The sequence below is a fragment of the Puntigrus tetrazona genome, chromosome 6, assembly GCF_018831695.1.
Source record: "Puntigrus tetrazona isolate hp1 chromosome 6, ASM1883169v1, whole genome shotgun sequence".
Lineage (NCBI taxonomy): Eukaryota > Metazoa > Chordata > Actinopteri > Cypriniformes > Cyprinidae > Puntigrus > Puntigrus tetrazona.
In genome coordinates, this window is record NC_056704.1 from 5,221,710 (window position 1) to 5,249,646 (window position 27,937).

Consider the following 27,937-nt stretch of genomic DNA (forward strand, 5'->3'; position numbering starts at 1 on the left):
TAGGCAAGGCAAGTTTATTTGTATAGCACATTTCATACACAGTGGTAATTCAAAGTGCTTTGCATAAAAGTAGGTAAAACAGAAAATTATATGAAAATGATTTAAAATCAATTTAAAAGCAGTTGATAGATCAAAAAATGATTACATATGAAATACAGTGCAATCGGTTTGCACAGTGATCATTCAACAAATGCACAGCCAAACAGATGAGTTTTAAGCCTGGATTTAAAAGTAACTAAAGTTTTAGTTCTGTTGTCTTCTGGAAGCTGGTTACAACTACGGGCAGCATAATAGCTAAAAACAGACTCCCCTTGTTTTGTGTGAACCCTTGGTATTTCTAACTTGATCCTAATGATCTGAGTGCTCTGTTAGGTTTATAATCAGAAAGCATATCCGCAATGTATTTAGGCCCTATGCCATCAAATGGAAATGCCTTCACATTCTTTAAAAAGTAATTAACATTGATAAAAAGTGACAGCACGGACATTTATACAAGATATTTTACAAAATCCTGTCTCTTCGAACCTTCTGTTTATAAAAGTGTATCCCTTTTCAACAAAATAGTAAGCTAATAATAAGATTATTAATAAGAAAACAGTTGTTTCATATTACCATTTTTACAGTTTTTATATTTTTAATCACATAAAGGAAAGGAGCATATGAGACTTCTTTCAGTACATTAAAAAAATCTTACCAATCCCACAACTCAGGAATTGAATTCATCATTTGCTTAATAAATTTCCTTATTTTGTTGTGTTTACAACATCCCATATATTTGTTCCCTTGCAGGGAGATCCGTGGCATCAAAACATTATAAGAAAACTATTGCTGTCTCTTTTTGGATCAATTGTATGTAGTATTGTAGAGTATTGTATATGCCACCATACCACTCAACACTAGTCTGTCTTAAAGGAAAAGGAAACCAAAGTTGGTGACTCATCTTGTTTGTAAGGGGCATGTACGATTGTGTAGATAGTTGACTTGTTCTGTAAAACTCTTCATTTGCTGATATCATGTTTAGGTAAAATATCACATATCTCGCTTGACTTGAGTTACCATTTATACACGGATTACTGAATTCTTAGGCCTCATGGTCAGGACAGAAGGCCCAGACAGGGTTCTGATTGATGGTTTCATATTAGACTGTGTCATAATGAGTGTTTTGGTGTAGCATTGAATCGTTTTTATGTTTTGTGTTTGTAGGAGAAGGAGATGAGACGCCAACAGGCTGTTATTCTCAAGCACCAGGTCAGTCACCACTCTCATAAATAATAGGTCTCATAATGGCCATTTATGTAGTAGTAGTGATTTTTGCTACAAAATGCAGGAGAAAGGGAGGCAAAGAGCATGTTTTTCTTGTAGAGTTCACAGTTACCAAGTGAAATGCAGTGCATTATGGGTTAAAAAGTGTCCTTATATAGATTTGTTGAGTCTATGCCCATGTAAGAAGCGGCAACTCTCATGTGGTTCTGTCTTTAACTTTCTGCTGTTTCTCTCTGGTTAATTTCCATGCTTTTTGGGAGTGGGGTCTGTCTCTTTTGGGTTACAGGCTGAAGTTTTGAGTTTGTTTATTTTTTTATTTTCTTTTTAAATGACGCTGTGATTTTTTTTCTGTCTCATAATACTCTGCCAACTCTCTCTCTCAGGAGATGGAGAGGCATAGACTAGATATGGTATGGGTATGTTTCATCTTCTGTACATCTAACACTCGCATCGTGAATCCTGGTTGTGATATGATGTCATAGCAGCACATTTTTAAATGTAGCACTGGCTGCTGTCAAAACTACATTTTCCTTCTGCATGGCTTTTCAAGCAAAAAAAAAAAGAGAACAAAAGAAAAAAACTGCATCGCCTACATCTGCTATGCGTGTCAATGAGAGAAAACCGGCTTTGATGCAGCAGGCCTGTGCCTTGTTTGTGTGTGTGTGTGTGTGTGTGTGTGCGTGTGTGTAAGCAAGCGTGAGTGTGTGTGTGTCTGTGGAGCCTGTTGAGTACATACTCTCATTGGTGGAAAGTGCCACACACCCTCATTCCACGTGTAAAATCACCCCAATATTGTGTAGTATCATTATCGCTGTGAAAATGTGAGTGTTGGTGTGTGTGTGTGCGCGTGTGTGTATGTTGTGGCAGACTCTTTGTCAAGATGTTGCATTTGCACTGTAATGATTGTCCTGCCTGTGAGGTCATCAGTACAGGTCAAAGGTCACAGTGCCTGACCAATGAGAGAATTTGAGGAAACTCACACTTCTCTCTGTTGTACATTTCATGCCATCTATGGGTCAGATATGAAGATTTCACACCAATTGGCTTTATTCTTAAAGTCAACATGAGACAGATTCACAACCCATTTTGCTTCCTTAATGCGATGTTTTTCAGAGTAAAATATTTAACAAATTTGTGCAGCACTAAAGTTTCCAGTTTATACCATTAGAATTGATTGGATTGGAAAACGTGGACATTCCATACCAGAATGGAGCCAAACCTGAATGCAAGTTTATATGTACATAGGCCATTAATTGATGGTGCACTCTGTAATTTTTAGAATTTACAGATAAAGAAATGAATAATACTTTTGATAAAAATATATATGTAAAAAGCATGAACACTCATAAGATAAGTAAGTACTCTAGTCATATTGGTAGTGCAATAAAACTCATCACACTTAATAATCCTGCATAAACAACAATGCAGCTGACATGTTTAGGGCACAGAAAGCTAGTAAGGACATTGTTAAAATAAGATAAAATCAGTGGTTCAACTGTAATTTTTACTGACAAGGAAGAGAAGAAATTGTTGAACAAAGTAGTCATTTCTGTCTTATTTGCACAATAAATATTCTCATAGCGTCATTAATTTAAGCTTGAACCACTGATGTCACATGGATTATTTTAATAATGTCCTTACTACCTTTCGGAGGCCTTAAATGTCAGTTGCATTGATGCCTACGCAGGGTCAGAAAGCTCTCGCGTTTCTCTAGAACAGATAAATTGTTACTTTGGGTGAATCATCCTATTAACACTCTTGTTTTTAACAATTTAATTAGATTTTTAAACTTTGACGTGGTATTGGTAACTGAAACTGATGAAACACGGTGCTACATACACACAACTAGATGTCAGTCTGAATCTAAGACATTGGTAGCACAACAAATTACTAAGTGCACATTTAACATTATCCAACTGTCTGCGAGTTCGAAGTAATCTCAGCCGTATATTAGCTCTTTTGCATTTTAAAGAAAGATACTCAGTAAGACCTGAAAAGTGTATTAAGAAAGTAAATAGGGTCAATTACGATTTCATGTTGACTTTAAATTCATAATAACAGTGACATAACAACATGCTTCACTGTAAGGACAGGACATTGAAGTTGAGGAAAATCTGAGGTATTTTCCCTTGTTAGCTTGTAACAGTAGCTACGCTAATCTAACTCAAGATGCACCAACAGCTTTCCTTCTCTGACCTGCCCATTACATCTGTGGCTTTTCTTTTCGCTCTTTTGTTCCCGTCTGATCAGCTGTAACACACGTTTTTGTGGCTGCCTCATCCTGGCCATAGCAATGTGTCCGTTTTACTTTTTTCTTTCTTTCTCTCTCTCTCTTTCTGTGCAACATGCTAAACCACGCTGATCAGTTTTATCGTCTGTCTCTGGCTTTTATATTTTGTTTGTTTTCTCTGTGTGGATCTGTATGCTCTGCTTTCCTCCACTGAACGATGGAATCATTCTGTCTTTTCAGGAGAGGGAGAGGAGGAGACAGCACGTTATGCTAATGAAAGCTGTGGAGGCTCGGAAAAAAGCTGAGGTGTGCAAAACGAAATAAATAAATAAAGGAACACTGTCCTTCACCACTCCGCTCTCCTCTCTGCACCTCAAGGCTTTCTCACATGTCACGTCTTCCTGCTCTGCTACATTCCCTGAATGTGTTTCACCAAATAATTTGGATGTAGTTTAATAAAGTACCCTAAACATTCCTCATTCTCCAAAACAAAGTTTTCTTGTAGAACATGATGCCCTAATGTCGAACACGCCTGATGTGGCATCCAACTGGTTAGTAAAGTCTTTCTCCCACCCCGTAGGAGCGGGAACGCCTCAGGCAAGAGAAACGCGATGAGAAACGCCTCAACAAGGAGCGGAAAATGGAGCTCCGGAGGCTGGAGCTGGAGATGATCCGCGAGATGAAGAAACCCAATGAAGACATGTGTTTGACTGATCACAAGGTACTGGAACTGGGTATCAGACAAGCTCTGCATTGTTTGAAAACCAAATTTAGAAATCATTTATGAACCTTGCATTTAGAACGCTTGTTTTCCTACGATTTATCTTTTCATTAATACGCCACTAACATTACGAGTCACCCAATCAGAACTCTGATGTTCCAGGCATATCCTAATCTTACCAAAACACTTCACAGTGAATTCACCTGAGACGGAATACTGCCACCTAGTGGTGGTAAAGATAGCATTATGATAAGAGTTAGCAGCTTTGAGTCTTAGACCGGGAGTTTTCAAACATTCAGTTCAAACTAATGAATTTTGAAAAAGGCCTCATTCATAACATATAATGGCAGCTGTATAATTTCATGTGTAAAGACCTATTTTTAGTGTGAAAAAATGATGTCTTACTGTACAGACAACATGTTTCCAAAATTAAGCGGCTTTTATGTTGTAACTGTACCAAAGACAAAACAAATGATCATCTCATCTAAAGAAGGGGTTTGTTAGGGAACTGCAGGGGGTTCAAGAAAGCTTAATTATATCTTATGTAAAATTAAAATGAATAAATGGGGCTGCGCAATAATTGAGATATAACTTAGTGTGATTATCAAGTCAAAGGCTGCAATTTACTTAACTGATGGTAATAATCAGATGTGCTGTGTGTTTTAGAGTAAATCATGCAATGCATTTAATTATTAGACTTTTTTTTTTTTTACAGTAATGATATAGAAATAAAATGTGTGTGTGTGTGTGTGTGTGTATGTATGTATATATATATATATATATATATATATATATATATATATATATATACACATATATATATAAAATGTTCGAAAGAAACATCCTGCCTCAAGCTAAGTAAGATAAATGAATACTGTGATGTGAAAAGGTGTTGGCCCCCTTCCTGATTTTTCACATTTTGCCACACTTAGATTTTTCAGTTGGTCAAACTAATGCAAATATCGATCAAAGATAACACAAGTAAACAGAATATGCAGTTTTTAAATGAACAAATTCCAAAACCAAAACCTGGAAGAGGACCAACACTTTTTCACACCGCTTATATAAATTAAAATGTACATGCTTAGTATGGTGGCTGCAGTAGACTGAGGATGAAATCACATTAACTGATATTTTTGTTGTTGTTTTTATTGCATGATTTGAGCTGAAAAAGCAGATTTGATACTATTTCATTGCTCATTTAAAACAGGATGTTTACTCACTTGTTTCTCTATATTTCTCTGTTCCTCTGTAGCCCCTTCCTGAGATTCGTCGTATCCATGGTCTGGTTCTTCCCGGGAGTGTGTTTGCGGACTGCCTGATGGTGGTTCAGTTCCTGCGAAGCTTTGGGAAGGTCCTGGGCTTGGATCCCTCAGAAGTGCCCACTCTGGGTATACTGCAGGAAGGACTGCTCAACCTGGGAAACAGCATGGGGCAAGTGCAGGACCTGTTGGTCCGGTTACTCTCATCTGCTGTGTCCGACCCAGGATTGCCTCAAGGACACAGGGTAAGGAGGAAGTGCCTGGGTTTCTTCAGTGTGATTGTCAATGTAGTAATTGTATTTTCAAGTCTGTTTACACCTGATATTAACATCCGCGTCTCAAGTGATCCGTTCACAAGTGCTCAGCAGAGACACATTTTTGTTTACATCTGGTGTTAACATGCATCTCCTATGAGTAATTTTGATCAAATTTCATCGAGGAAAGCATCTCTGGTTTTAATGAACACATAAATCACTTGCTAAGTCAGTCACTGCATATGGATGATCTGACTATCTTTGGCTAAAAGAGGAAAATTTAAACTGTTCCCTTTTCTCCATCAGGCTAAGTCTATCTTGGGTGACCACCTGACCAATGTGGGTCTGAATCGGGACAATGTGTCTGAGGTTTTGCAGCTGTATATGGAGGCTCACTGTTCTCAGACTGAGCTGGCTGATCTTACTCTGAGTCTGAGGACCAAAGCCTTTCAGGCACACACGCCAACTCAGAAAGCCGCTGTCCTGGCCTTCCTGGTAAATGAGCTGTCCTGCAGTAAAAGCGTGGTCAGGTAAGAACCAATAGATTTCAGTAGAGTTCCAATAGAGTTCATATGCAGTGATTCCTGATGAATTGATTGGTAAAGAGCACAACTGTTTATACAATAAGGCATTTTTTAGTCATCATAATATATACGTTACAGCACATTTTTGTAACCAATACAATAATAATTCATAAAGATATGAAATAGCACGTTGACAAGAAAACTGAGGCAATATTTCTGTGGTGGGAAAAAATATGTGATCCCCATTCCAACACTTCAAAAACAACTAATTACCCTAAAAAAGCTATGCAAGACATCAAACTCAAAAAAATGTTTTTTGTAGTATAAAAAAATCCAAAAGTACAAACTTAATTAAAATGAATCGTAACTATTTTAAATTAAACTATAATAAATTAATGCAGCTATAACGACACGTAAGTAATAGTGAAATAACACTGGTATCTACAGGAGTACAGACTATTTGTGTTTTTGCAGTGAGATCGACAAAAGCCTGGAGCACATGAACGTGCTTAGAAAGGACGAGTGTATTGTGGAGGGCAAATTGAAGAAGTGAGTATCACCATTTATTCCTGATTTATACGAACGTAATGGTTACATTTCAGGACGTCTTTACCTAGGGATATAATTTTCAGCTATAATTGATGAATTCAAACATTTGAATCTTACTAGGCAATAAACACAACCAAGTTTTCCCATTACCGACTGTAATAGCTGTGTGTTACATGCACATGTATTAATTTTGTCACTAACTAATCAGTATTTACGCATATGTTCGTGCAGAATGAAAACAATCTACGCTAAACGGACAGGGAAACGTGAAGCAATCACCGGAGGGGAGGAGCCTCAGGCTGCTGGCAGCTCCTCCATTGGTCACAAGCGCAAGAGGAAGGCTGGGGATAGTGATGACGACGATGATGAAGATGAGGACAGTGAAGATGCAGGGGATGAGGATGAAGATGAGGAGGAGGAAGAGGCAAAGAAAGGAAAAAGAGTGGAGACTTGTGATGAGGTAAAAGGCGTACATTTTGGGCACAGTTTCATACAGCGGTTATTTTAACTGACTTTGGGAGATACTTTTGTATTGATTGAGCCTGTGTGTGTGTGCGTGTCAGGATGAGGGAGACCCAGCCACAAGTGTTGAAGAGCTCGAGAAACAGATTGAGAAGTTATCAAAGGTAAATTCAAATGTACTTAATTAATTTAAAAAAGATCTTTGGTTGTTAGTCAGTTTCATTTTATTTCATTTCATTTCATTGTATAGAATTTTTATTTTATTATTATTATTATTATTTGTAATTACATATAATTTTTTTATTATATATCAATGTAGCTATAAAATATAATGGAAATATTTTATTTATTATAATAATTACTAATACAAATATAAAAAAATGACTATTTTCATATTTTAATATAGAAAAAATTATGTAGTATAAGAAAAATTTGATGATAATTATACTGCTCATTTTCAAATATTTTTCATTGATGTATGTTGCAACCCAAATAAGCATTTGAGGAAATGCTTTGAGACACCAGATCATGAGCTGCTCACAAGTAAATGAATTCGTAGCCGCACTTTATTCAGAAACACTTAGTGCATATACTTATTTAAATAAACCTTTGTGATTTTGTAATTGCATTAATACAAATTGCAGTATTTAATGTCAATTAATTGTGCATAATTGCTTATATAATCCCACAAAAATGTGCATTTCTTTGTGAGTACAGCAGCAAAACCTGATCCGTCGGAAGCTGTTTGAGTCATCTCATGCCCTGCGGTCCATGTCGTACGGTCAAGACCGGTACCGCCGCAGATACTGGGTCCTCCCGCAGTGTGGAGGAGTTTACATTGAAGGGTTAGAGAGTGGAGAAGGTGAGTCTGTCTGCCCATCCCTCCATCCATAAATGCATTTGCATACAGCCACACCATTAATTTTACACTAATTACGTTTTCCTCCTGCCTCTCATGTAGGGGTCGAGGAGTTGGAGAAAGAGCGTGAGAGGTTGAGAAACTTTCCAGTGCAGGTCAAAGAGGAGCCTAAGGAGGAAGTTCTGCAGAATCATCAGCATGAGGAGATACAGGGGGCTGTGAAGGAGGAGGTGAAACAAGAGGAAGAGAAGCCCATGGATCCTGATCAGGAGGCAAATAAAGAGATGCGCTCCTCCCCGCTAAAAGAACAGCAGGAAACAGAGGTTGCAACCACGCCCCCTCAACCGCCAGAGCTCCGCCCCTCACAGAGCCCTCAGTGTCAGGAACTTCCTCGCACACCTGTCGGGGCCAAGGGGCTCTGCCACACCCACAACGGCTGCCCGGCAACAGTCGCTATGGAAACTACATCAGCATCATCTCCAGCTCACTCTCCAACTACCTCCAAGCTGACAGAGGCCAGCAGCCCGAACGCAGAGCACACAATCCCTCCTCCTCTGCAGCTGGGCATCCCTGCGCACATCCTGCAGCCGCAGCTGGTGCAGACTCAGCTCCTGGCCAACGACCAGCTGCTCAAGGTCCTCAGCGAGCGCAGCGGGCACTGGTTTAGCCTGCTGCCTCGCTCTCCCTGTGACGACACCTCCCTCATCCAGCCGTCTGCACACGCGCAGTCCTCGCCCAGCAGCAACGCCCCCAGCACACGGCCCAAAACGCCACCTCCACCATCTACCTCCTCTCCACACCATCACCTGCTTCCTTTGTCTGCATCTGCAAGCCCTCTGAACCCCTCAGCTGGTGGGATCAGCAACCTCAGTTTGCAGGTGCTTAGCCATCCCACTTATTTCATATTTACAGTGTTCGACATGATAAAACGTCTTTCAAGTCAATTAGCACTTTTGTCCTAACCAAGATTTGTTTTTGTATTTCTTTTGTTCTGATTGTTTAATTGCAACGATTTGAAAATCTGGAACCAAAAATTTGTAAATACAATATACAATATTTAAAATAGCTACTAAAATCAATGCTATAATAACATTTAACTGATTGATGTTCGTTTCTTTGTTAATTTCTACAACATACTGACAGAAATGTAATATCGTAAAATATCGCAGCTGGAATTTATAATCTAATATTTCTTCTAAATGTTGTGGCTCAAATCTAAATTAATGGCTCTAACCTTTACAAAATTTTCTATATATACTTACAATTTCTTCCTGATAAAGTTTTTTAGCTTGAAATAACGAGATAAAAAATTCTATCTATTATAAAAATATTTTTTTATTTTTATTTTGTTTGTTTACGTGACTTTTCCGGGTCTATAAATCACACATTTAAAATTAGACTTCTTCATATTTACAGTTTTTTTCAAACCGTTGTACAGTAGGGGAATTAAAATAAGAAATATCTTAAATTATTTAAAACAGAAAGAAAACATATAAGTCATTTTGACACCCCCTTGGAGGTTTGTAGTGGTCTTTTAATGAGTCCCAGGCCCTTAGTTGAGAAGCACTGCTTTAAATGATACGGATGCTCATCATGTATCTCATGCGTTCTCTTTATCTCCTCTCAGGTAAAGCCAGGTGGAGCTCTGATTGGTTTGCCTTTGGGTAACTGGTCCGGTGGGGTCATCAGCCCCAATCTCCCCCTGTGCAGCAGCCCCCTGCACATGTACCCCTCAGTAGAGGGCAGCGCCAGCCCCCTGCTGGCACCAAGCGTCTCAACCAGCAAAAGTGGTTCTCCCGTTCCCACTGGGGAGAAGCTTATGTCTGCTCCTTCTCCAGTAGCACTGGACCTTCCTAGGAATCACGACCACCCTGAACCCCAGCCCATACCAGAAAGTGAGTGCGGCATCATCTAATCCTCTCAGAAATAACTCAAACAAATGCTACTCCACCTAGCTGTTAAATAATCATTTTCATTTTTTTTCCCACTTTTCTCAACAACAAGTCATTAGTTGAGCTTTGTTTGCGGATGCTGACGGAAATGTTTTTGTCTGATTGGCAGACATGTTGCTGGGATGGTGGAAAGTGACAGACATGGAGGAGCTGAAAGCGCTAGTGAACGCTCTTCACAGCAGAGGCATCCGAGAGAGAGCCCTGCAGAAACAGCTGCAAAAATCCATGGAGCTCATCGCGCAGACCTGTAACAAGAACCGAGAGGGTGAGTTAAATCGCTGTGAAATAACACAGTTTGTCTACACGTGTTTTAACTCACAGATTAAGCCATGGAAAAGGCTGCAAGAGATTGCTTTCCGATCGATTATTAACCCATTTTAACATATTAACACATTTACCTGGGAAAAGATGGAAAAAGACCTTCATACTGCATATTTCTATTTGGATAAAATACGAGAAAGAGTAAACGATGACAGAAGTTGCAGTGTTACAGCGTAATTATACATTTTATGTAATTAAACATGAGTTTCTTTTTTCTTTTAAATATAAAAAAGATGGTGGTAACCAAACAGTTGACAGTAGTCATTGACTTCCATGGTATGGAAAAAAATACTAGGGAAGTCAATGGCTGTTGTCAACTGTTAATAATTAATAGTAAATAATTTGGTCACACTTTTTATTAGTTGGCCCTAATTACTATGTAATTACATCAGTGTATTCACTGTGTCATATTGTATCTCAAAACACTTTTGCTGTAAGGTTAAGGACAGGTTTGGTGGAATGGGTAGGGTTAAGGTGCAATTACATATAGGTATTTTTTAAAAATATAAGTACAATGTAAAACCATGTATGCACACAATAAGTGCATTGTACAAAATGATTCAATTAAATGTAAGTACATAGTAGTTTAGACCACCTAATGTAAAGTGTGACCAATAATTAGTACATAATTCTAATAATAATTAGTGATTAGTAATTAACAACATTTACTTGTTACTGTTTAGATTGAATTGCATGTAATTATGCATACATTACTGTTATAACCAATGTAAGAACATGCAAGAAGTCTACTTTAAAATAAAGAAAAGAAAAGAAATGTGAGCACATTTTGGCAAATTCAGATTTGAGGTCAACTGATTTAGAATGCAAATAAAATAAATCAGTATAACCACAATTTACTATCCGACTTGTCTGCAGTCGTAAATAATATTCATAGGACGCTGTCTAACCGACTCAGCCGAGCATGCAGTTGTCAGAACGAGCTGAATTGTGCTGTGCTGTGCTTTACGGGTGTGATTTCTCCTGGGGTCTTATGGCTGTCTTATTTTTTGTTTGCAGTGGCAGTTATGGAGGTCTCCGAGCTCGACGAGGGCCAGGTTTCCGTGGAGACGCTGCAGGAGTGGTGTGTAGAGGAGCAGGCCATGGAGACCGACATCGCTCTGCTGCAACAGGTGGAGGAGCTGGAGCGAAAAGTCACATCAGCCAGCCTGCAGGTCAAGGTAAGCATTTAGTACAGCTTCCAGAAATGCGATGAATCTTTGTCATTTCTTCTACTCACCTACACCCCGCTATCTTTTTGCTTTTCAGGGCTGGACGTATCCTGAACCGCAGTCTGAAAGAGAGGACCTGGTCTATTTTGAGCACAAGCCCCTTCCCAAGCCCCGCCCTGGGGCGGAGTCTCAGGAGGAGCGAAGCTCGGAGAAGGGCCTGATCCGTCGACCCGGCAATCCGCTGGACATCGCAGTGACGCGATTGGCAGAGCTGGAGCGTCACATCGAGAGAAGGTACCTGCGGAGCCCCTTAGGGACCACCATCCAGATCAAACTGGATAATGTGGGTACAGTCACTGTCCCCGCACCTGCTCCATCCACTAGCGCTGGAGGGGAAGGGTAGGTCATCCAGACTGCCAGCCTTCGTCTCTGCTCCTCCTCATCCTCCCCCTCCCCTTCTCTCTGCTGGCTGGGGCTTCTCTGCTCGTTCGTCCATCCGTTCTCACCCTGGCTCCGGTTTCGGATTTTGGTTCTGTTCTCGTGCTGTGTGTTTAATTTGTATTTTTTTATTTTTTTTCCCCCTTCCTCTCGCTCCTTTGCCTGCACCTTTCCTGTTTTTGGCTGCATGGTTTTAATCGGCAGTGCACAGACAGAGTTTGAAAACATCACAACTTGATTTGTTTTCTTATACTTCTAAGTGCATGGTACACGCAGCTCTCCGTCTTCATGTATGGCTGTCAAGTCATGCCACAGAATTGTATCACACTATATAACCTGTGTGTGTGCGTGTTTATGTTTGTGCTGTTGAAAGCTCAGGGTCTCAGCCACTCAATTTTAATATACACATTTAAAGACAACTTACAGATTTATAATAAAACCCCTCTCTGATCTTTGTGTCGCAGGGGAGAGGAAGAGATTGCTCCGGGGATGAAGCTGTGGCGGAAGGCGCTGAGCGAAGTACGCAGCTCCTCTCAGCTGGCCATGTGTCTGCAGCAGCTCCAGAAATCCATCGCCTGGGAGAGGTCCATCATGAAAGTGGTAAGTCACGTCATGCACAAACCATAGGGTTTGCGTATGTTTTATGCATCTATGATATATGTTGCGGTTGCCATACTTAATATGCTTGTTGGTGTTTGCAGTACTGTCAGATGTGCCGAAAGGGTGATAATGAGGACCTGCTTCTGCTGTGTGACGGCTGTGATAAGGGGTGTCACACCTATTGCCACAAACCCAAGATAACTAACATCCCAGAGGGAGACTGGTACTGCCCTGCTTGCATCTCCAAGGTAACCGCCTCCAATTCACATCATCGCAAATACAAGTGTTGATTCGCTGAGATGATGATCATATATCAAGATTTTAAGTTATTTATTCAAATCAAAACACAGTGCAAACTGTGAATATTCTTCAATATTTTTACAATTTAAAATAACACTTTTCTATATTTGATCATTTCTTTGATTTCTGTGATGCAAAGCTTCAACATCATTACTCTAGACTCTAGAAATCATTCTAAATTGCTGATTTAGTGCTTGAAAAGTATATCTTGTTTTCAGTTGAATTCAAAGCTGCTTATGATATATTGTTTATTGCGGAAACTTGGATCAACTTTTTTCCAGTGTTCTTGATGAATAGAAAGTTCAAGTTCAAACTAGTTTTTTTTTTGTTTTTTGGCACCAAACTCTATTAAAACACTATCCTAATCAAATGTATTGTGTATCCTTTTTGCCTTAATAATAATAATAATAATAATAATGGATTTTTTTCTTAGCCTTCTCATTATTTCATCAGTGGAAATGATTGAAAGTTACTGCAAGTGCTAAGGAGTTATAACTATGTACTCTTGCGTTGTAAGCAGTCGTGTGTACATTGTTCATTGACTCTGAACTAGTCCTTGCACACTCTTTCAGGCAAGCGGTCAGTCACCTAAATCTAAAAAGACTCCGAATCGTGCAGCACCAGCCTCTGGAGGAAAAAAAGCAACAGAAGCAGCCAAGAAAAGCAAGAAGCAGACCGAGACGTGTGAAGAAGAAGAAGCCACCAGCAGCAGCAACAGCACCCCAAAGAAAGCAGCCACCACCTCCACCCAGGCCAAGAAGAACGCCTCCACCCCCCCAGCACCCAAACCTGACAGCCCTGCCTGTGTGAAAAGAGCCAAAACAGCCAGAGACAACAACCGGGACCTGGGCCTCTGCAGGTACCGTCCCCATTCTCTTACTTTCCGAGTGTATTCTTACATTTAAATGTTTGTTTTAATGCATGTGCTGTATGTTTTTAGGATTCTGTTGGCTGAACTAGAACGCCATCAGGACGCCTGGCCCTTCCTTACACCGGTTAACCTCAAATCTGTCCCAGGGTACCGCAAAGTCATTAAAAAACCCATGGACTTCTCCACTATCCGTGAGAAACTCGTCAGCAGCCAGTAAGTATGAGAAGGTGGCATGAAATCCTGGAAGATGAAAATGAACGAAAACCAAATTTTTTAATTAATAAAATAAATACATTTAAATCTACAGATAAATACATGCACAAATAAATAAATAAATACACAAAATTATACACCATACAACTGAACATATATCCACATCAAGAAAATAACAGCAAATGAGATCAAAAATGTTTTACGATTCTTTATTAATGAGATGCAGATGCAGTAACCTTTTTTTTTTTTTCTCTCTCTCTCTCTGTTCTTTAGGTATCAGAATCTGGAAACGTTCATCATCGATGTCAACCTGGTGTTCGACAATTGCGAGAAGTTCAACGAGGACAACTCCGACATCGGCCGGGCCGGGCACAACATGAGGAAGTTCTTTGAGAAGAGGTGGACTGAGCTGCTGAAGCAAACTAACTGAGGTGGTCCCGGACCGCCACGGGCTGTCATTTCAAACCTGCGACCGGGGCTCAAAGGCAGAGGAGTCACAGAGCCTTCAGGACCAACCAATCCCACATCAACACCCAAAGAGACACAAGACAGCGGGTGTCTTTGTGCAATACCATTTCCTTCTAGAAAAGAGAAATCGCACTGAAATTTCAACCATCAGAGCTGTACTAAGAAAAAAAAAATTCCTTTCCACTACTTGTAAATATATTTTTATTTTGGTTTTGTATTTTTACTTTATCGTTAATATTATAGTGAATGTATTTAATTTTTTAAATGCTTATTTATGACTAAATAAAAGAAAGGTCCACTCTTCATTTTCTATGAAAAGGAAGAAACAGCAAAACTGCTTTAAATCTAACGGAATGTTTATTTGTTTGTGTTTTTCCTCTCCAAATATGAAACAAAGCCAAGAAAAAAAAAAAACTGTTTACACTGTTCTGTGCCATGTGGCATCAGAGTATTCAACCCTCTGAACGTGAACTAACGGCATCACTGTACACACACACACACACACACACACACACGCATACACACACGGACAAGCAGGAGGCACCCATGTGTACATACTGTCTATTAATGTCAATATATTGAGTCTTGTTTGGAATGATGTGTACATATTGTTTCAGACATTGGATATTGTTTATGCCTTAGAACGTTTGTAGCAATTAATTTTAGTCTTAAAGTGATTAATAATATACATTTATTGTTTGTACAGTATATACATATCCTCTACAAAACACTGTGGTCTCCTTAATCTTAGTAGTGCCTGCCCTTCAGAACAGGGTATAGGGAAAATAATTTGTTCTTTTTTTGTTTGGTTTCGTTTTTTCCCTTTTTTTTGTAACGTTATTGTTTTCTTATATACAACACATCAAGGCCTCCACTCAAAGGCATACTGTACGAAACTCATACCTGAACCCATATGAAAGCTGTCGGAGTATTCTTCAGTATCCCTGGCCCCAGAGGCGCTCCGAGATGGACAGCAGGTCCTGGAAGCACCCGCGTGCGTCGTGGCCCACTGGAGGCAGCTAGAACAGAGTTTTTTTGTACCTACGTCAGAGTACTTGAAGTTATTTTATTTAAAGATATTGTGGGAAACAAATGGTAGCGTTCTTTTTGTAGGAGCATTATTTTTCACTAGTGTGTGCGTGTGTGTGTGTATGTGAGAGTGCGAGCGTGTGTTTGTGCGAGTGTGTGGATGTTTGGCACGGACTTATTAAAAGGATGTTTTTAAATCCAGACAGTGTCTAATGTGTTATTTTATTCCTTTTCCCGCAGGCAGTGGTCTTGTTTTCTTTCGTTTTACCGGTCAAGTGAAAATTGCATTTTGAAATAAATTTTTTATATTAATTAATATTTTACAAAATTAATGAAATGCCATGCGCCATTTTTTATTCAGGTTTTTAACCCTTATATACGCAGCAAATTTTCAAAAAAGCTTGAAAGCGACATTAGGACTGAAATCTGAAAATAATTATTTAATATTTAAGTCTCATGTCCTTTTTTTTTTACTGTTAATATATTTTCCTGAAAATAAAATGTAAAAGATTTCTATAAAGGTCCTTCTGTCTGAAAGTCTATTTAGAAAGCTACTTATTTGTGTGTGTATATTATAGTTTATATATATAGTTTACTATATATATATGTGTGTGTATATATATATATATATATATATATATATATATACACACACACACACATATATGTATATATACAATAAACATAATGGATTTAATAATTCCATCAAGTTACAATAATATAAAGGGAGAAAAAAAACAACACCTCAGCTAGTAAGGAAAATTTCATCATAAGCCTTAAAGAATAACAATAAGCATATATAACAGCAAGAAAGACATCAACTCTAGGTTACGTTGTAAGAAATATGATTGAATTCATAATGACTTAATTAAAATGTTAGATTGTACATAAAGATAAATATGGCTAAATATAATATATAAGCAAAAACACATATTTATGGCAGTCTGATAAAGTGACAAAACAGCGCAGTAAACAAAAACCACGTGGACAAACTGGAGGTCACGTGACAGAACCAGGAAGCGCTCGTGAAAGGTACGTCACGTCTTCGAACACCGCTTATATTTGACATAAACATGCTTTCATAATATTCAAATGTAATGTTAGATTATTTAACACTGGATAATTTCATAATGCTGTCTATAGTGACCAAAGGTATCGTCCGTTTCAACAGCTTGGGAGGGCGTTTGTAATATGAAGTAGTTTGTCTGTTTTGAATAACGTGTCAAGGTTTTTTATTAGCGTTAGACAGACTAAACGTGAAATGCGCCGTTTTGTCCGTTATGTAAGACACTTCCTCTTCCTGTGTATTTAAAGGGAGCGGTCAGACAACAAGACATAAACACAAACATGGTGTCTCTGCTCTGCACCTTACAAAGTCACCGCGACGACGTGAACTACTGCGCGTTCTCCGGCGCTCTGCTGGCCACCTGCTCGGCTGATAAGAGCATCTGCGTTTACTCCACACGAGACTTCAGCGAGCTGTCCTTCTCCCCGCTGTCCGGACACGGATACGGGGTGCACTGCTGCTGCTTCAGCGCCTGCGGGCAGTACCTGGCCTCCTGCTCCACCGATGCCACCACCGTGGTGTGGTCGATGGACACCGGAGAGATCGAGGCCGTCCTGGAGCATCCGGGCCGGAGTCCGGTAAGGGTGTGCGCCTTCTCTCCAGACTCTTCTTACCTGGTGTCTGGAGGCTCCGACGGGACCATCGCGCTGTGGGACTTCACCTCCAGGACCCTGCGCAGGTACAGCAGCTTCCCACGACTGTCCTACTTGCTCAGTGAGCAGGGCTCCACCTGATTTATTTATAGATAAACGCATAAAATATTGAAATAAATAAATGTCAAGAGCTGTGTACAAAGACGCTAATTCAAGTTCTGTTGTAAAGATAAGACAACCGTGCCATTATTCAGCTCAGCTCAGGTCAGTTCAGCGAGAGTGTTCATATAAAACTTGCCAATTATTAAACAAATTTGATTCAGCAACATCATCAGAAGTGTTACACATTGGTGAGTTTGGATATTTTGGCGAAAGTAACTCAAATTCAAAAATAGTGTATGATTTCAATTCACTAATATTGCAATAGAAATAATTAAAGATTCAGTTGCAATAACTAATAATATATAATGGATTACATATACATAATGCAACACTAATCATCCAGCTCGGTTCAGTTTGGTTCTCAAACTTCAGTATAATTTATAAATGTGTCAGTATTTAAATATGGAAGTTAATGAATATTTATATCCACAAAGTCAAATAAACTAAAACCTAAATAAATAAATAAATGCAGAAAAGACTAAATAGATAACGTAAATAAATTAAGGGGAAAATAATACAATCAGAGTGGAATTTAATGAAACATTGTTCATTTGTTAGTGACTAATTATTGTGTTTCATTAAGTGTTTTCTTTTTTTCTTCCTCTAATGTACGCACGTTTGGGCCATTCAAATGTTGAAAATGCCGTTAAACAGCGAATCAAGCCATTCTTTGTGGACGATGGTGTTGGATTTCTTTTGCTCTGCACCAGATGAAACTGTTTGATGGCCTCTTGTGTATGGTTCTGTTCAGGACGGGCGCTGTGACGGACACCAGTATAGTGGCCTGCTCGTTCACTCCCTGCGCTCAGCTGTTCATCACCGGCTCCACATACGGTGACCTGCGGCTGTGGGACCTGAGCATGAACCATCTCCATGCGGAGAAGAACGCCCATGACCTCGGGGTCTCCTGCTGTCAGTTTGCTCCCCAGACAATGAAGGGTACGACTGCTGGATTTCAATTATCCCAACGAGTTACAAAGAACTACCTCGCTGTTTCTGATTAAACCTAAACAATACCCACACCATTTATTTTTGATCGAATGATCATCATCTTATCGTGTTTTTAGTTTTTAATTTATTAAAATGATTAATGCCAGCACCCTAATTTATATACATTTAGATAATATAAAAATAAATCAAATAATTAACATTTTAGAACGTACTGAAGTAGTGTTTAATAATATTTCACAATATTATAACTTTTACTGTATTTTTGATCTAATAAATAAAGCCTTTCTGAATGTATTTAAAAACATCACGCAATAAATAAAACTTTACTAACTGCAAACTTTTGAATGGCGGTAGCTTTTCTACTTTAAATTATGATATCGATCTTTTGCGGCATGCAAAATAGTTTCATAATAGCTTTTGCAACATTTCTTCTAATGCCTTCTTAGGACGAATCACTTGATGAAGGAACGAAAGCAAACTGTTAACTCTCTGTCTCTCGTTCGCAGGCGCAGATGGCTGTGTTCAGTTTCGGTTGGCCTCATGTGGACAGGACAGTCTGCTGAAGATATGGATTGTTTCTCTTTTGTCTGCTGCAGGTAGCTCCATCTGATACCTGTCCACCCGTGTCTTCTGTGTGTTTGTGATTGATGACGTGTGTTGATCTCCAGGCATTAAGATGCAGCTCGCTCACACTCTGACCGCTCAGTCTGCTCCCGTTCTGTCCTGTGCTTACTCTGCTGACGGACAGATGTTGGTGTCGGGGTCAGTAATGCACACACATGCTTGCATAATTATTTACTTTAATTCAAAAAAGTATTTTATCGACATCAAAAAATGACAAAAATGTTTAATCTAAAGTTAATGGCACTGAAATGTCGTAAAAGATCGTAGGATCGATTGCATGGGAATGTGAATAAAATGTACAAGCTGCCAGATGTGTAAATGTAAATATAATTGTACCTCTGGACCACAAAACCAGACATGAGTGTCATTTAATTGAGATTTATACATGATGTTAATGAATAAGCTTGATGTATGTTTTGTTAGGATAGGATTTGAATATCTGGAATCTGAGGGTGCAAAAACATCGAAATATTGAGAAAATCACCTTTAAATTTGTCTAAATGAAGTTCCTAGCAATGCATCTTACTAGTCAAAAATGTAATATTGATACATGTATGGTAGGAAATTTACTAAATATTTTCACCGAACATAATCTTTACTTAACACCTATAATTCTGACCTATAGAATGTATTTTTGGCTATTGCTACAAATATACCCCAGCAGACCTAAGTTTCGTGGTCACTTGCAGTACCCTTGTTATCCACAGGGTGGCGCTGTGTGATCACATCGATGTTCTGATCATCTCTGCTGAATGTGATTGTTCATCCACTGTGTGTCACAGTCAGCAGACAGACAGGCTCTCTTTTACTGCACATAAAGGCCGCAGAGGCTCGTCTGACTCATGCCTTTTTAAATGTCACTCTCTTTTCCCACAGATCGGTGGATAAGACCGTGACGGTGTATCAAGCTGTGAGTCTCATTCATATTCATCATATATTTCTGTCTAACCAATAAAAATAATAGATGATTGACAGCTTGGATGTCATTAGCATAGCGTTTGCATTTATAATAACTAGTTGCTCTTTGCAGAACGACGGTGTCTTACTCTACACACTTAACCAGCATGAAAGGTGAGTTGTGTGTCATGATTTCTGAGGTCTGAGCTCTCGGTGTAAGTCATTGGACGCTGTCGAGCGGTCTCTTCCTGTTGGGCAGGTATGTGACGGCCTGTGCCTTTTCCCCCACGGCTCCTCTCATCGCCACCGGCTCCATGGACAAAACCGTCAATATCTGGAGGGTAGAGGATGGCAGCGGCGCTCAGGGTGGGTTCCTGTGTGTGTGTGTGTGTGTGTGTGTGTGTGTGTATGTGTATGTATATATATATTTTGTGGTGGACTCTCCCTTTAATTGATCCTTTTAAAAAACAATCAAATATTTTATATAGAATATTAAGGCATATTTGACGATTGGGTGCACATTCCAAATTCTTTTTCTGTTTAGTTTGTTCAACAAAATGATCGTTTGTTTTTTTTTTTGCTTGATTCCTGACACAGAAGGCAAATCTCTTTCCGGTGAGTGTGCATTACACGTTTTTATAGTTTGTTTTGGCTGTAACCAACAAACAGTATGCAAAAAAATGGCTCGGGGCACCAAAAAATAAACACTCGACAAACAAACACTTGACAACGGAAATGCAAACCGAGCAGTGTTTGCATTGTTCTGTTAAACTACTAAAGCTTGTGTTCGCCGCCGTTACGGAGCGCGAGAGATACAAATAGTGTAATGTATTACAAACAAACTACGACGTCTGCTTGTAACCTGAAAGCCGTCCCAGAATTCATGTTCAGTTATGCTTGTTCCTGTCTTCTTCTTTTAGATGGAGCTGCTTCAGTTTCAAGCAGTGGAGGTAAGAGAAATCCAGGCCGCGGAGTGAGTAAAGAATAACACAACACCACCGAGGTCAGGCAACAGCTGATAAAAAATACATACCTAGAATAGCAGCTTTCGATAAACGTGTCTGAATTAATGAAACTTCTGGGGGCTGTTTGAAGTAAATCATGCACTACTGTTTTCTGGGTGTAGCACTGCTCAGTAATTACTCACCGTTATTAAACAAAAACACAGGAGAGCTGTAGTATCCAACCGAACACTCAAAGAAAAAGAAGAACGATGTATTCTTCTCACGGCCTTCAGAAGTTTCTCTGGGGTGGTGGATCACAGCTGCAGCCTTCAGTCCAAACACAGGGAGCTCTGGCGGGCTTTATACACTCTGACTGGTTTAACTGCACGCGTGTGGAGGAAAGCTGATCAGATCTGCATTAGGAATAGAAAAATAACAGCTCTCACACTCACGAGGAAGTCAAAGTACTGCAAATGATCCGCCTGCACCCTGAGCAGATACACGCCGTAGAACATTCCAGCTCATGGTTTATGCATCAGATGCAGCGTGAGAAGTGTTGACCTGCGGTCTTCATCTTCAGATTCATTCTTATTAGTTACGCTGATACGTTTCACGTGAGGTGTTAGATTGCTCATGGTAAAAAAAAAAAAAGGAACTGGTGTTTTTGATATTGTTTTTTTTAAGTAGAAAATCCAAGAAAATTTCCAAGAAAATGTCACATTTTAACTCCGTTAATTGTTTCATTTTTTTTTTTTTTTATTGCAAAAGTCATCAGTTATTAATTTATATAATTCAAAGATTTTTCAGGAGTGTCAAACGGTAAAAAGGTAGCATTATCTGATATTTTAAGGTATTTTTTGATGACTTTTGTTGTCATTTAAAAAATACTTTATGCTTAATTATTAAATATAATTATCCTTTTTAAGATATATATTTTTTTCTCATTATATCATCAGGACAGTTCTCTCTCAAACATGCCAAAAATTCTAAATTAATTTTAGTTCAGAAATTAAGAATGTTCACCACCGCATTCCCGTCATTGCATTTTTTAAGTAATATTTTTGGGCTTTTATGTCTTTCATAGGACGGTTTAGAAAAGACAGGAAAGAGGAGGGAGAGAGAGAGAGACGGTCTGCTTGCCTGAGGCTCAGCTGCATTATATGTTAAAAGAAATTGCTTCATTTGATAGGATTTTGAGCAAATTAACAGATGGGACAAAAAGTGTATGTCATTGACTATATCCAGGTAACATAGTCGTGTCTCTGTGTCAGGCAGGAAGTCGAGTGGACACTCCAGGCTGATGGTGAGCGAGTGGTCTGAGGAGGATGTGTTGGCATGGTTACGTGAGGAGGGGCTAGAGGCTGTGATTGATGTGTTTAAATCCAATAACATCGATGGAGAGGAGCTGCTCTCTCTCACTGAGAAAAGCCTCAGCTCTGAGCTGCACATCGGTAAAATTACAGCACATTACTCCAGATCTGTATTCATCTCTCATAGCAGGCCGTACACTTTGGATGTACTCTACATATAAATTGCGTCTCTCTTTATCTATGTATATATTCCAAAAGAGTGTGTATGTGTATGTGTACATCCATTCGTGTATCTATGTATATATGAAGAGTTAATTTGCCAAAAACAAGCATTATCAAAAATAATGTTTTTCATTGTTCCTTCCAATTACGTTGGATTTTTTTTTATTAGGTTAAAAAAATATATCTAACACAAAAAAAACACATTAAAACATAACACAGTAAAAACAATTTAGTGATGTTTTTGCAAATAAACCTTTTTATTATATATATATATATATATATATATGTATATATGTATATATGTATATATGTATATATGTATATGTGTGTGTGTGTAATAATGTAGAAATGACCTCTAAATGTTACCTCAGCTGATGTCATGAGGCGTTATATAAAAATAACACAGATTTGGTTATATACTTATATACATTACCTAACAGGAAGTCTTGCTTGAGTTAGCTTTTTTTTCTTTTTTTTTTTTTTTTTTGGAAAAATCATGGAAAAAGTGGCCAACATAACACGTAATCCTAGAGATTGTAGAGAATGTAAACATGGGATTTGTTGAGTTATGTAAAGCACTTGCCTGTGTGGCATCCAGAGAAGAGTTTGTGTGCATTAAAGCTGATTATTTCCGCTTTAGTCCTAAAACCAGCAGCTATTTACATAAGAAATCCAGTCCTAAATGTGCACTCCTGAAAATAAAGTGAAAGAAATCCCTGTCCAATTCACCATGACAGTAAAATCACCCCATTTCATTTAGCATGACATTTTAAAGAGACTTGACTTTTTTTTTGATATCTCTGCTGCCCGCTGTGACATCAGGCCGTTCTGGCTGCTTTTCTCGGTGCAGTCAGATGCAGATAAAGCAAAGGCATGCAATAATGAGAAAGCAAAGTCCACTCTCCGAGCTTGAGTTTGTTATTTAGTCCTGTAGAAGGTCCTGTGCATTACTGGTTTACAGGTAATTAGTCATTTATAAATACTTCTAAATCTGTGAAGTCTCTGTGTGGTACATTTTAACTACTGCCAAGTAAATAGTTCACACAAATAGTAACAGGGACTAATGCATCTTTACCTTTAATTATTATATTAGAATTATATTGTTTTTATATTACAGTGTATGTGTGTACATATATATATACATATACACATACATATATTTATTTATAATATCAAACCACCCGTTCTGCACAGATCAGTACTTGAGTGTTCTCGTGGTGTTTCAGAGTCTCTGGGCCTACGGAGTAAAATTATGAAGAAGATTGAGGAGTTCAAAATGGCACCCGTCTCTAACGGCACTCCCGACGAGTACCTCTGTCCAATCACGCGCGAGATCATGAAGGACCCAGTGATCGCTGCCGGTGAGTGTCTGAGAGTCTGTTTACCTGCTTGACTGGGGATTTAGTTTAGAGTTAAAACATTTTCCTTCTCGTTTTCCGCCTGCAGACGGCTACTCGTATGAACGGGAGGCCATTGAGAGCTGGATCAACACAAAGAGCCGGACCAGTCCTATGACCAACCTGCCCCTGCAGACCACTCTTCTGACACCCAACCGTACACTCAAAATGGCCATTTTCCGATGGACCTCTTGTCAGTGATTTCAAATAATAATGAGCCCAGAACTAATCACTATGGCACCGATTTAAGATCAGACTGGCTTTAGACATTAGCAAGCTGTACATTTGAGTGCTTTCGCTTTTAACAGACTGTAGGGATGTCTCAGCTCTAGACTTGAGCTCAAGTTCAGCCTTAATCCTGAGAGTGAGGTGTTCCATTAGATGTGATGGGAGCTTCGTGTGATCCTCCATCCGCAAAGTGATGGTAGTTACGTCACAGGAAGCCTGAAGAGCAATTGGTCCATAATCAGGCTAAAACTACTAACTGCTTCTCCAGCATAACACAGCGGAGTATCGAGTGGCCTTAAACATCATAATAAATGTTTATCATCCCTTTTTTGCTCTTTAGAGGACAGTTTGCTTTCTCAATGATATCGTTTCTAGCACATAATTATGATTCCTCCTGCAGCTGTTCTATATCGCTTATGATTACTCACAGGTCTGAACATAAGTGAAAATTGTTCATTGATTTAGTCCTATTTCATGAAATTATTTTCTATTAACGATTTAATGGTTACATGAAGTTTCTTATAAGAAACAGTTTACATGCTTAAAATCAGGAATATATTTGTGGATGATCATTGTAGCCAGTTCAGTGACATGTAAAGCTTCACTATGCAGCATATGTATATGACTGCACTCGACAGTCTCTGGACCTTTACCTTCATGAGCTGGTGGGGGGTTCATGCTCGGATAAACCTGCTGTGAGACTGAAATTCATGCAGAAATAAAAGAAACCTGTTGTACAGCTGACCTATGGCTTGTGGGATTCATTTCAATATTAACTGACGGTGATACATTGTTGTATGTAACTACACAACTGTGCAGCCTATTAATACATCTTGCATTTTATTGAAGAAGAGTTATTTTACGTAATCTGATTTAGAAATGCGGAAAAAAAATCTGACTTTCAGATTGCATTTGGCAAACCACCAAGCAACCATCTGCAGTGACCAGTAAACACAATATCTAAGCAACCACATAATACATTAAGAACCAAATAGATGTGCATTCAGTAGTTCTTTAGCTAGCATTGATGTTGCTTTTCTTTATATACTTTAATTGGCCTCTACTCATGCTGCTACCACAAAGCAGGGGTCCTCAAACTTGGTCCCGGAGGGCCGGTGTCCTGCAGAGTTTAGCTTCAATTTGCCTCAACACACATACCTGGAAGATCCAAGTAACAGACTAGAAAGACCTTGATTGGCTGCTTCAGGTGCGTTTGATTAGGGTTGGAGCTGAACAGCAGGATACCAGCCCTCCAGGACCGAACTTGATAACCCCTGCCACAAAGGGTTTAAACAATGCAGATTTGTGGATAGATGGCAATGCATTATCAAGGTTTTATGTAAATTACACTGACACGGATGCTGGCGAGTTTGAGAGTGGGCTGCACTATAATTCATTGCCTTACCTGTCCAAGAAGCAGCAGCAACTACTTTCCACCGCTCATATTGCTGTTTTTGACTGTTTTTTTTGTCTTTCGTCCTCTTTTGCTGTATATTCAAGCACCAATTGTCCTGTTGTCTCTGCCAGGAAAGTCTGATAATTAGCATGTTCCATTGTCTAACATTCACACTTTAAGTAGACGTCACAGAGGATCTTGCAGTTCATTGGCCGCCCAGCTAGTAGCAGTTGTTGGTGATAATTCACCTAAAATAAAACTACCCCATGATTTACTCACCCTTAAGCCATCCTATGTGTGTCAGAAATGTAATAAACTATAACTAAACATAAGTCTTAAACTGGGGTTTATTGTATATGTTGCTGAAATATTCAAATACAATACGTAACAGCCCTATACATGAAATTAATTGCAAATAATGTACATACGAAATAACATCTATGTCCTCATAGACACCTGAATATGGTTCACCAAAACATGCATGTAAACCTGGTCTCCTTTATACAGTTCATATCAATCTCACAATCATAGTGGTATTTCATAATATATAGCTGTGCAAAAATAACTAATATATAAAATATAATATTGTTTTAATCAGACAACCAAGCCATAAATAAATTAGTCCAAACTGTGAGTAGTTCGTGAAGAAATCCAACACACTTCTCCTCAAACACACACACACACACACACACACACACAGAATCACCACCATTCAAACAGGAAATGCTTTTGAATACACACAGGACCGGTCCACAATCCTACTGTAAGAGACAGTATTTCATCTTGGTAGACGTCCTATGTCCTTACTGAAGTCTAAAGCCAAGTCAGGTATCTTAATACATTATTAATAAATCATCTGTATCATATCTCAGCTCTCTTTTAATGTGCAGATGCAGCGTTGCGCATTTAAAATGTGCTTAAATACCTCGGAAGCTGTAGTTGTAAACAGAAATGCAAGGCAATCTTTTACTCGTGTGCGCACACACAAAATGCTTAAAATTTTGTCTTCAAAACGAATCAAAGGACATTGGGTTTACTGATGAAAACCGCAGCTCCTATATTAAAGACTGTAAATAACTTGTGCTTAACATAAAGTATGAGTTCATAGCTACACGTTGGACTCAATAAAGGAGCGTTTAGGTTTGATGGAGCTGATCAGGATGGGGTTGTCCCGGGCCAGGCTGGCCTGCTTGTGCTTGGAGTCGTTGTAGTGCTGCTGGATGGGGTTACTGTCCTTGTATCCAGATCCAGGATGAAACTTGTCTGGGTGAAACTCGGGCGTATGTGTGCTGTTATGGATGGGCTCCTGATAAGCGCTTGTTTTAGCGTATTGGAGGTCACTGCTCAGTCCCTGCGAGTGCGTGTTCATGACAACACCTACACTGTGACCTACGAGGCCTTCTGGGACAAGTCCTTGCCAGCCGTAACCAGACACCAGGTTGCCATGATGACCTTGCTGCTGCTGCTGCTGCTGGAAACGAGCAGTCTTGTCAATGACACCCATGAATGGGCGTGGCTTATGCTCAGATTGCCTCGTTCCGCTGTCAGCGCTCGCCACTGAATTGCGCATGCGGCTGGTTTCCGCCAGGTTTGCGCTGGAGGAGCTGGACACTCTTACGCTGCTGCTCCTGCAGAATTCCCCCCTTGGCTCGACGCTGCCTTCGGCCTTCTCTGCATGACCGAACTGAATGATGCCCTCTCTGGTCCCACAGAGCGGACCCCTCTCAATGCCGCCAATGTCAATGCAGGGCCCCGCTCGGAGAGAGCCGGGCCGGTGGCGGCTGGGCATGGGGCTGGACCCGGCGCTCTGGGGCGTCCTGCCGTCGGCGTGAAGCGAGCTGCTGTACTCTCGGTTTTTCATGCTTTGAGCCTGTCTGGACGGAAGACGTCTGTGGGCGGCCCGTCCGGGGGCAGCAGTGGAGACGGCGGACTGGGCATCCGATATGGCCAGGCCTAGAGAATCAGGCAAGGTGCGGCTTTGATGCCAGCTCTCCTTCCTCTTCTCCTGCCTCGAGGATTCTTGCTCGCGCTGCTCCTCCTCCTCATCTGCCTGCAACATGTTTATGCTGAGGCTGTCTGGGCTTTTCTCCAAACTCTCAATGTCCTGATCATCGTCGTCGTCGTCGTCGTCGTCGTCTTCTTCCTCATCGTTGTCTTCCTCATGGTGTGAGGGGTTTGTGTGAGAGGTAGGGTGTTTAGAACCCTGTCGCTGCAGGTGTTGGCACTCTTCCTCCACACGTGCCAGCAGACGTCTGATCTCTCTGTTACTGGGGCACAGACGTGCTGCTTCGTAAAGATCAGCCAACGCAGCTGCAAACTGCCTGAAAGAGTGAAAAACAGAGAAACTGGTAAATAAATTAATCATTATTATAAACTACATACAGTATGTGGTGTAGATATATGCTCTCTCTCTTTGAACCTAGTAAGCTGTTTCACTGCATACTTCCTACACAGGAAGCAGCCTACATTAAACAGGATCTGGAACCACAATGGACCCTTATAAATGACTAATGTAAGACTCTCTTCATAGGGAGAAGCTTTGGTTAGCATTCACATTTGGTAAACACTGGCCTGTGTACGTTAGTTTAATGGTCTTTTAACACATATCAAGTAAACTTTTTAAAACTTTCTAACCCAGGATAAAAAAAGTGCAGTTTACCGA

At 39.7% G+C, this 27,937-nt stretch overlaps 3 protein-coding genes and 1 long non-coding RNA gene across 33 annotated transcripts in view; 2 read left to right on the top strand and 2 right to left on the bottom strand.

Annotated features, from left to right (window-relative positions):
- baz2ba (bromodomain adjacent to zinc finger domain, 2Ba) overlaps positions 1 to 15,688 on the top strand; it is a 75,421-nt gene extending 59,733 nt beyond the window's left edge. For 6 of the 27 annotated variants that reach the window (XM_043241506.1, XM_043241512.1, XM_043241522.1 and 3 more), the window contains 20 exons: positions 1,204 to 1,248; positions 1,647 to 1,679; positions 3,734 to 3,799; positions 4,074 to 4,214; positions 5,470 to 5,721; positions 6,037 to 6,260; positions 6,729 to 6,803; positions 7,035 to 7,263; positions 7,367 to 7,429; positions 7,983 to 8,127; positions 8,227 to 9,002; positions 9,752 to 10,019; positions 10,186 to 10,341; positions 11,415 to 11,575; positions 11,664 to 11,965; positions 12,469 to 12,604; positions 12,706 to 12,852; positions 13,477 to 13,763; positions 13,845 to 13,988; positions 14,262 to 15,688. In XM_043241506.1, coding sequence (XP_043097441.1) covers positions 1,204 to 1,248; positions 1,647 to 1,679; positions 3,734 to 3,799; positions 4,074 to 4,214; positions 5,470 to 5,721; positions 6,037 to 6,260; positions 6,729 to 6,803; positions 7,035 to 7,263; positions 7,367 to 7,429; positions 7,983 to 8,127; positions 8,227 to 9,002; positions 9,752 to 10,019; positions 10,186 to 10,341; positions 11,415 to 11,575; positions 11,664 to 11,965; positions 12,469 to 12,604; positions 12,706 to 12,852; positions 13,477 to 13,763; positions 13,845 to 13,988; positions 14,262 to 14,418 — 3,807 coding nt within the window. In that variant the 3' untranslated portion in view covers positions 14,419 to 15,688. The remainder of the gene's footprint in view (positions 1 to 1,203; positions 1,249 to 1,646; positions 1,680 to 3,733; positions 3,800 to 4,073; positions 4,215 to 5,469; positions 5,722 to 6,036; positions 6,261 to 6,728; positions 6,804 to 7,034; positions 7,264 to 7,366; positions 7,430 to 7,982; positions 8,128 to 8,226; positions 9,003 to 9,751; positions 10,020 to 10,185; positions 10,342 to 11,414; positions 11,576 to 11,663; positions 11,966 to 12,468; positions 12,605 to 12,705; positions 12,853 to 13,476; positions 13,764 to 13,844; positions 13,989 to 14,261) is intronic. The other 21 variants (XM_043241509.1, XM_043241514.1, XM_043241524.1 and 18 more) reach the window with 8 other exon arrangements.
- On the bottom strand, positions 15,112 to 16,986 carry LOC122346705. Its single transcript, XR_006251160.1, has 2 exons — positions 16,853 to 16,986; positions 15,112 to 15,475 (listed from the first exon to the last, which is right to left on the bottom strand). It is a non-coding gene; the product is annotated as an uncharacterized LOC122346705 (long non-coding RNA).
- On the top strand, positions 16,456 to 24,623 carry wdsub1 (WD repeat, sterile alpha motif and U-box domain containing 1). Of its 3 annotated transcripts, none has more exons than XM_043241537.1 (13): positions 16,457 to 16,517; positions 16,800 to 17,230; positions 18,058 to 18,245; positions 18,764 to 18,853; positions 18,926 to 19,019; positions 19,758 to 19,791; positions 19,912 to 19,952; positions 20,038 to 20,144; positions 20,376 to 20,393; positions 20,699 to 20,728; positions 21,994 to 22,173; positions 23,481 to 23,615; positions 23,701 to 24,623. In XM_043241537.1, exons 2-13 carry the CDS (start codon positions 16,833 to 16,835, stop codon positions 23,850 to 23,852), a joined length of 1,467 nt encoding a protein of 488 aa, XP_043097472.1. In that variant the 5' UTR covers positions 16,457 to 16,517; positions 16,800 to 16,832; the 3' UTR covers positions 23,853 to 24,623. The 3 variants fall into 3 exon arrangements, with proteins under 3 accessions (XP_043097474.1, XP_043097472.1, XP_043097473.1); XM_043241538.1 differs by lacking the exon at positions 16,457 to 16,517 and adding an exon at positions 16,535 to 16,637; XM_043241539.1 differs by lacking the exon at positions 20,376 to 20,393 and having other exon boundaries at positions 16,456 to 16,517.
- A 981-nt stretch (positions 24,624 to 25,604) lies between these two features.
- The window catches only part of tanc1a (tetratricopeptide repeat, ankyrin repeat and coiled-coil containing 1a), a 61,743-nt gene continuing 59,410 nt past the window's right edge, over positions 25,605 to 27,937 (bottom strand). For both annotated transcript variants that reach the window (XM_043241535.1, XM_043241536.1), the window contains one exon: positions 25,605 to 27,596. In XM_043241535.1, coding sequence (XP_043097470.1) covers positions 26,384 to 27,596 — 1,213 coding nt within the window. In that variant the 3' untranslated portion in view covers positions 25,605 to 26,383. The remainder of the gene's footprint in view (positions 27,597 to 27,937) is intronic.

Bases quoted from the DNA above. Each gene is read 5' to 3' on its own strand.
- wdsub1 (XM_043241537.1), top strand. From the start codon at position 16,833: ATGGTGTCTCTGCTCTGCACCTTACAAAGTCACCGCGACGACGTGAAC. The intron at 17,231-18,057 runs GTACAGCAGCTT...GGTTCTGTTCAG, and splicing joins ACCTCCAGGACCCTGCGCAG to GACGGGCGCTGTGACGGACA. The intron at 19,953-20,037 runs GTGAGTTGTGTG...CCTGTTGGGCAG, and splicing joins ACACTTAACCAGCATGAAAG to GTATGTGACGGCCTGTGCCT.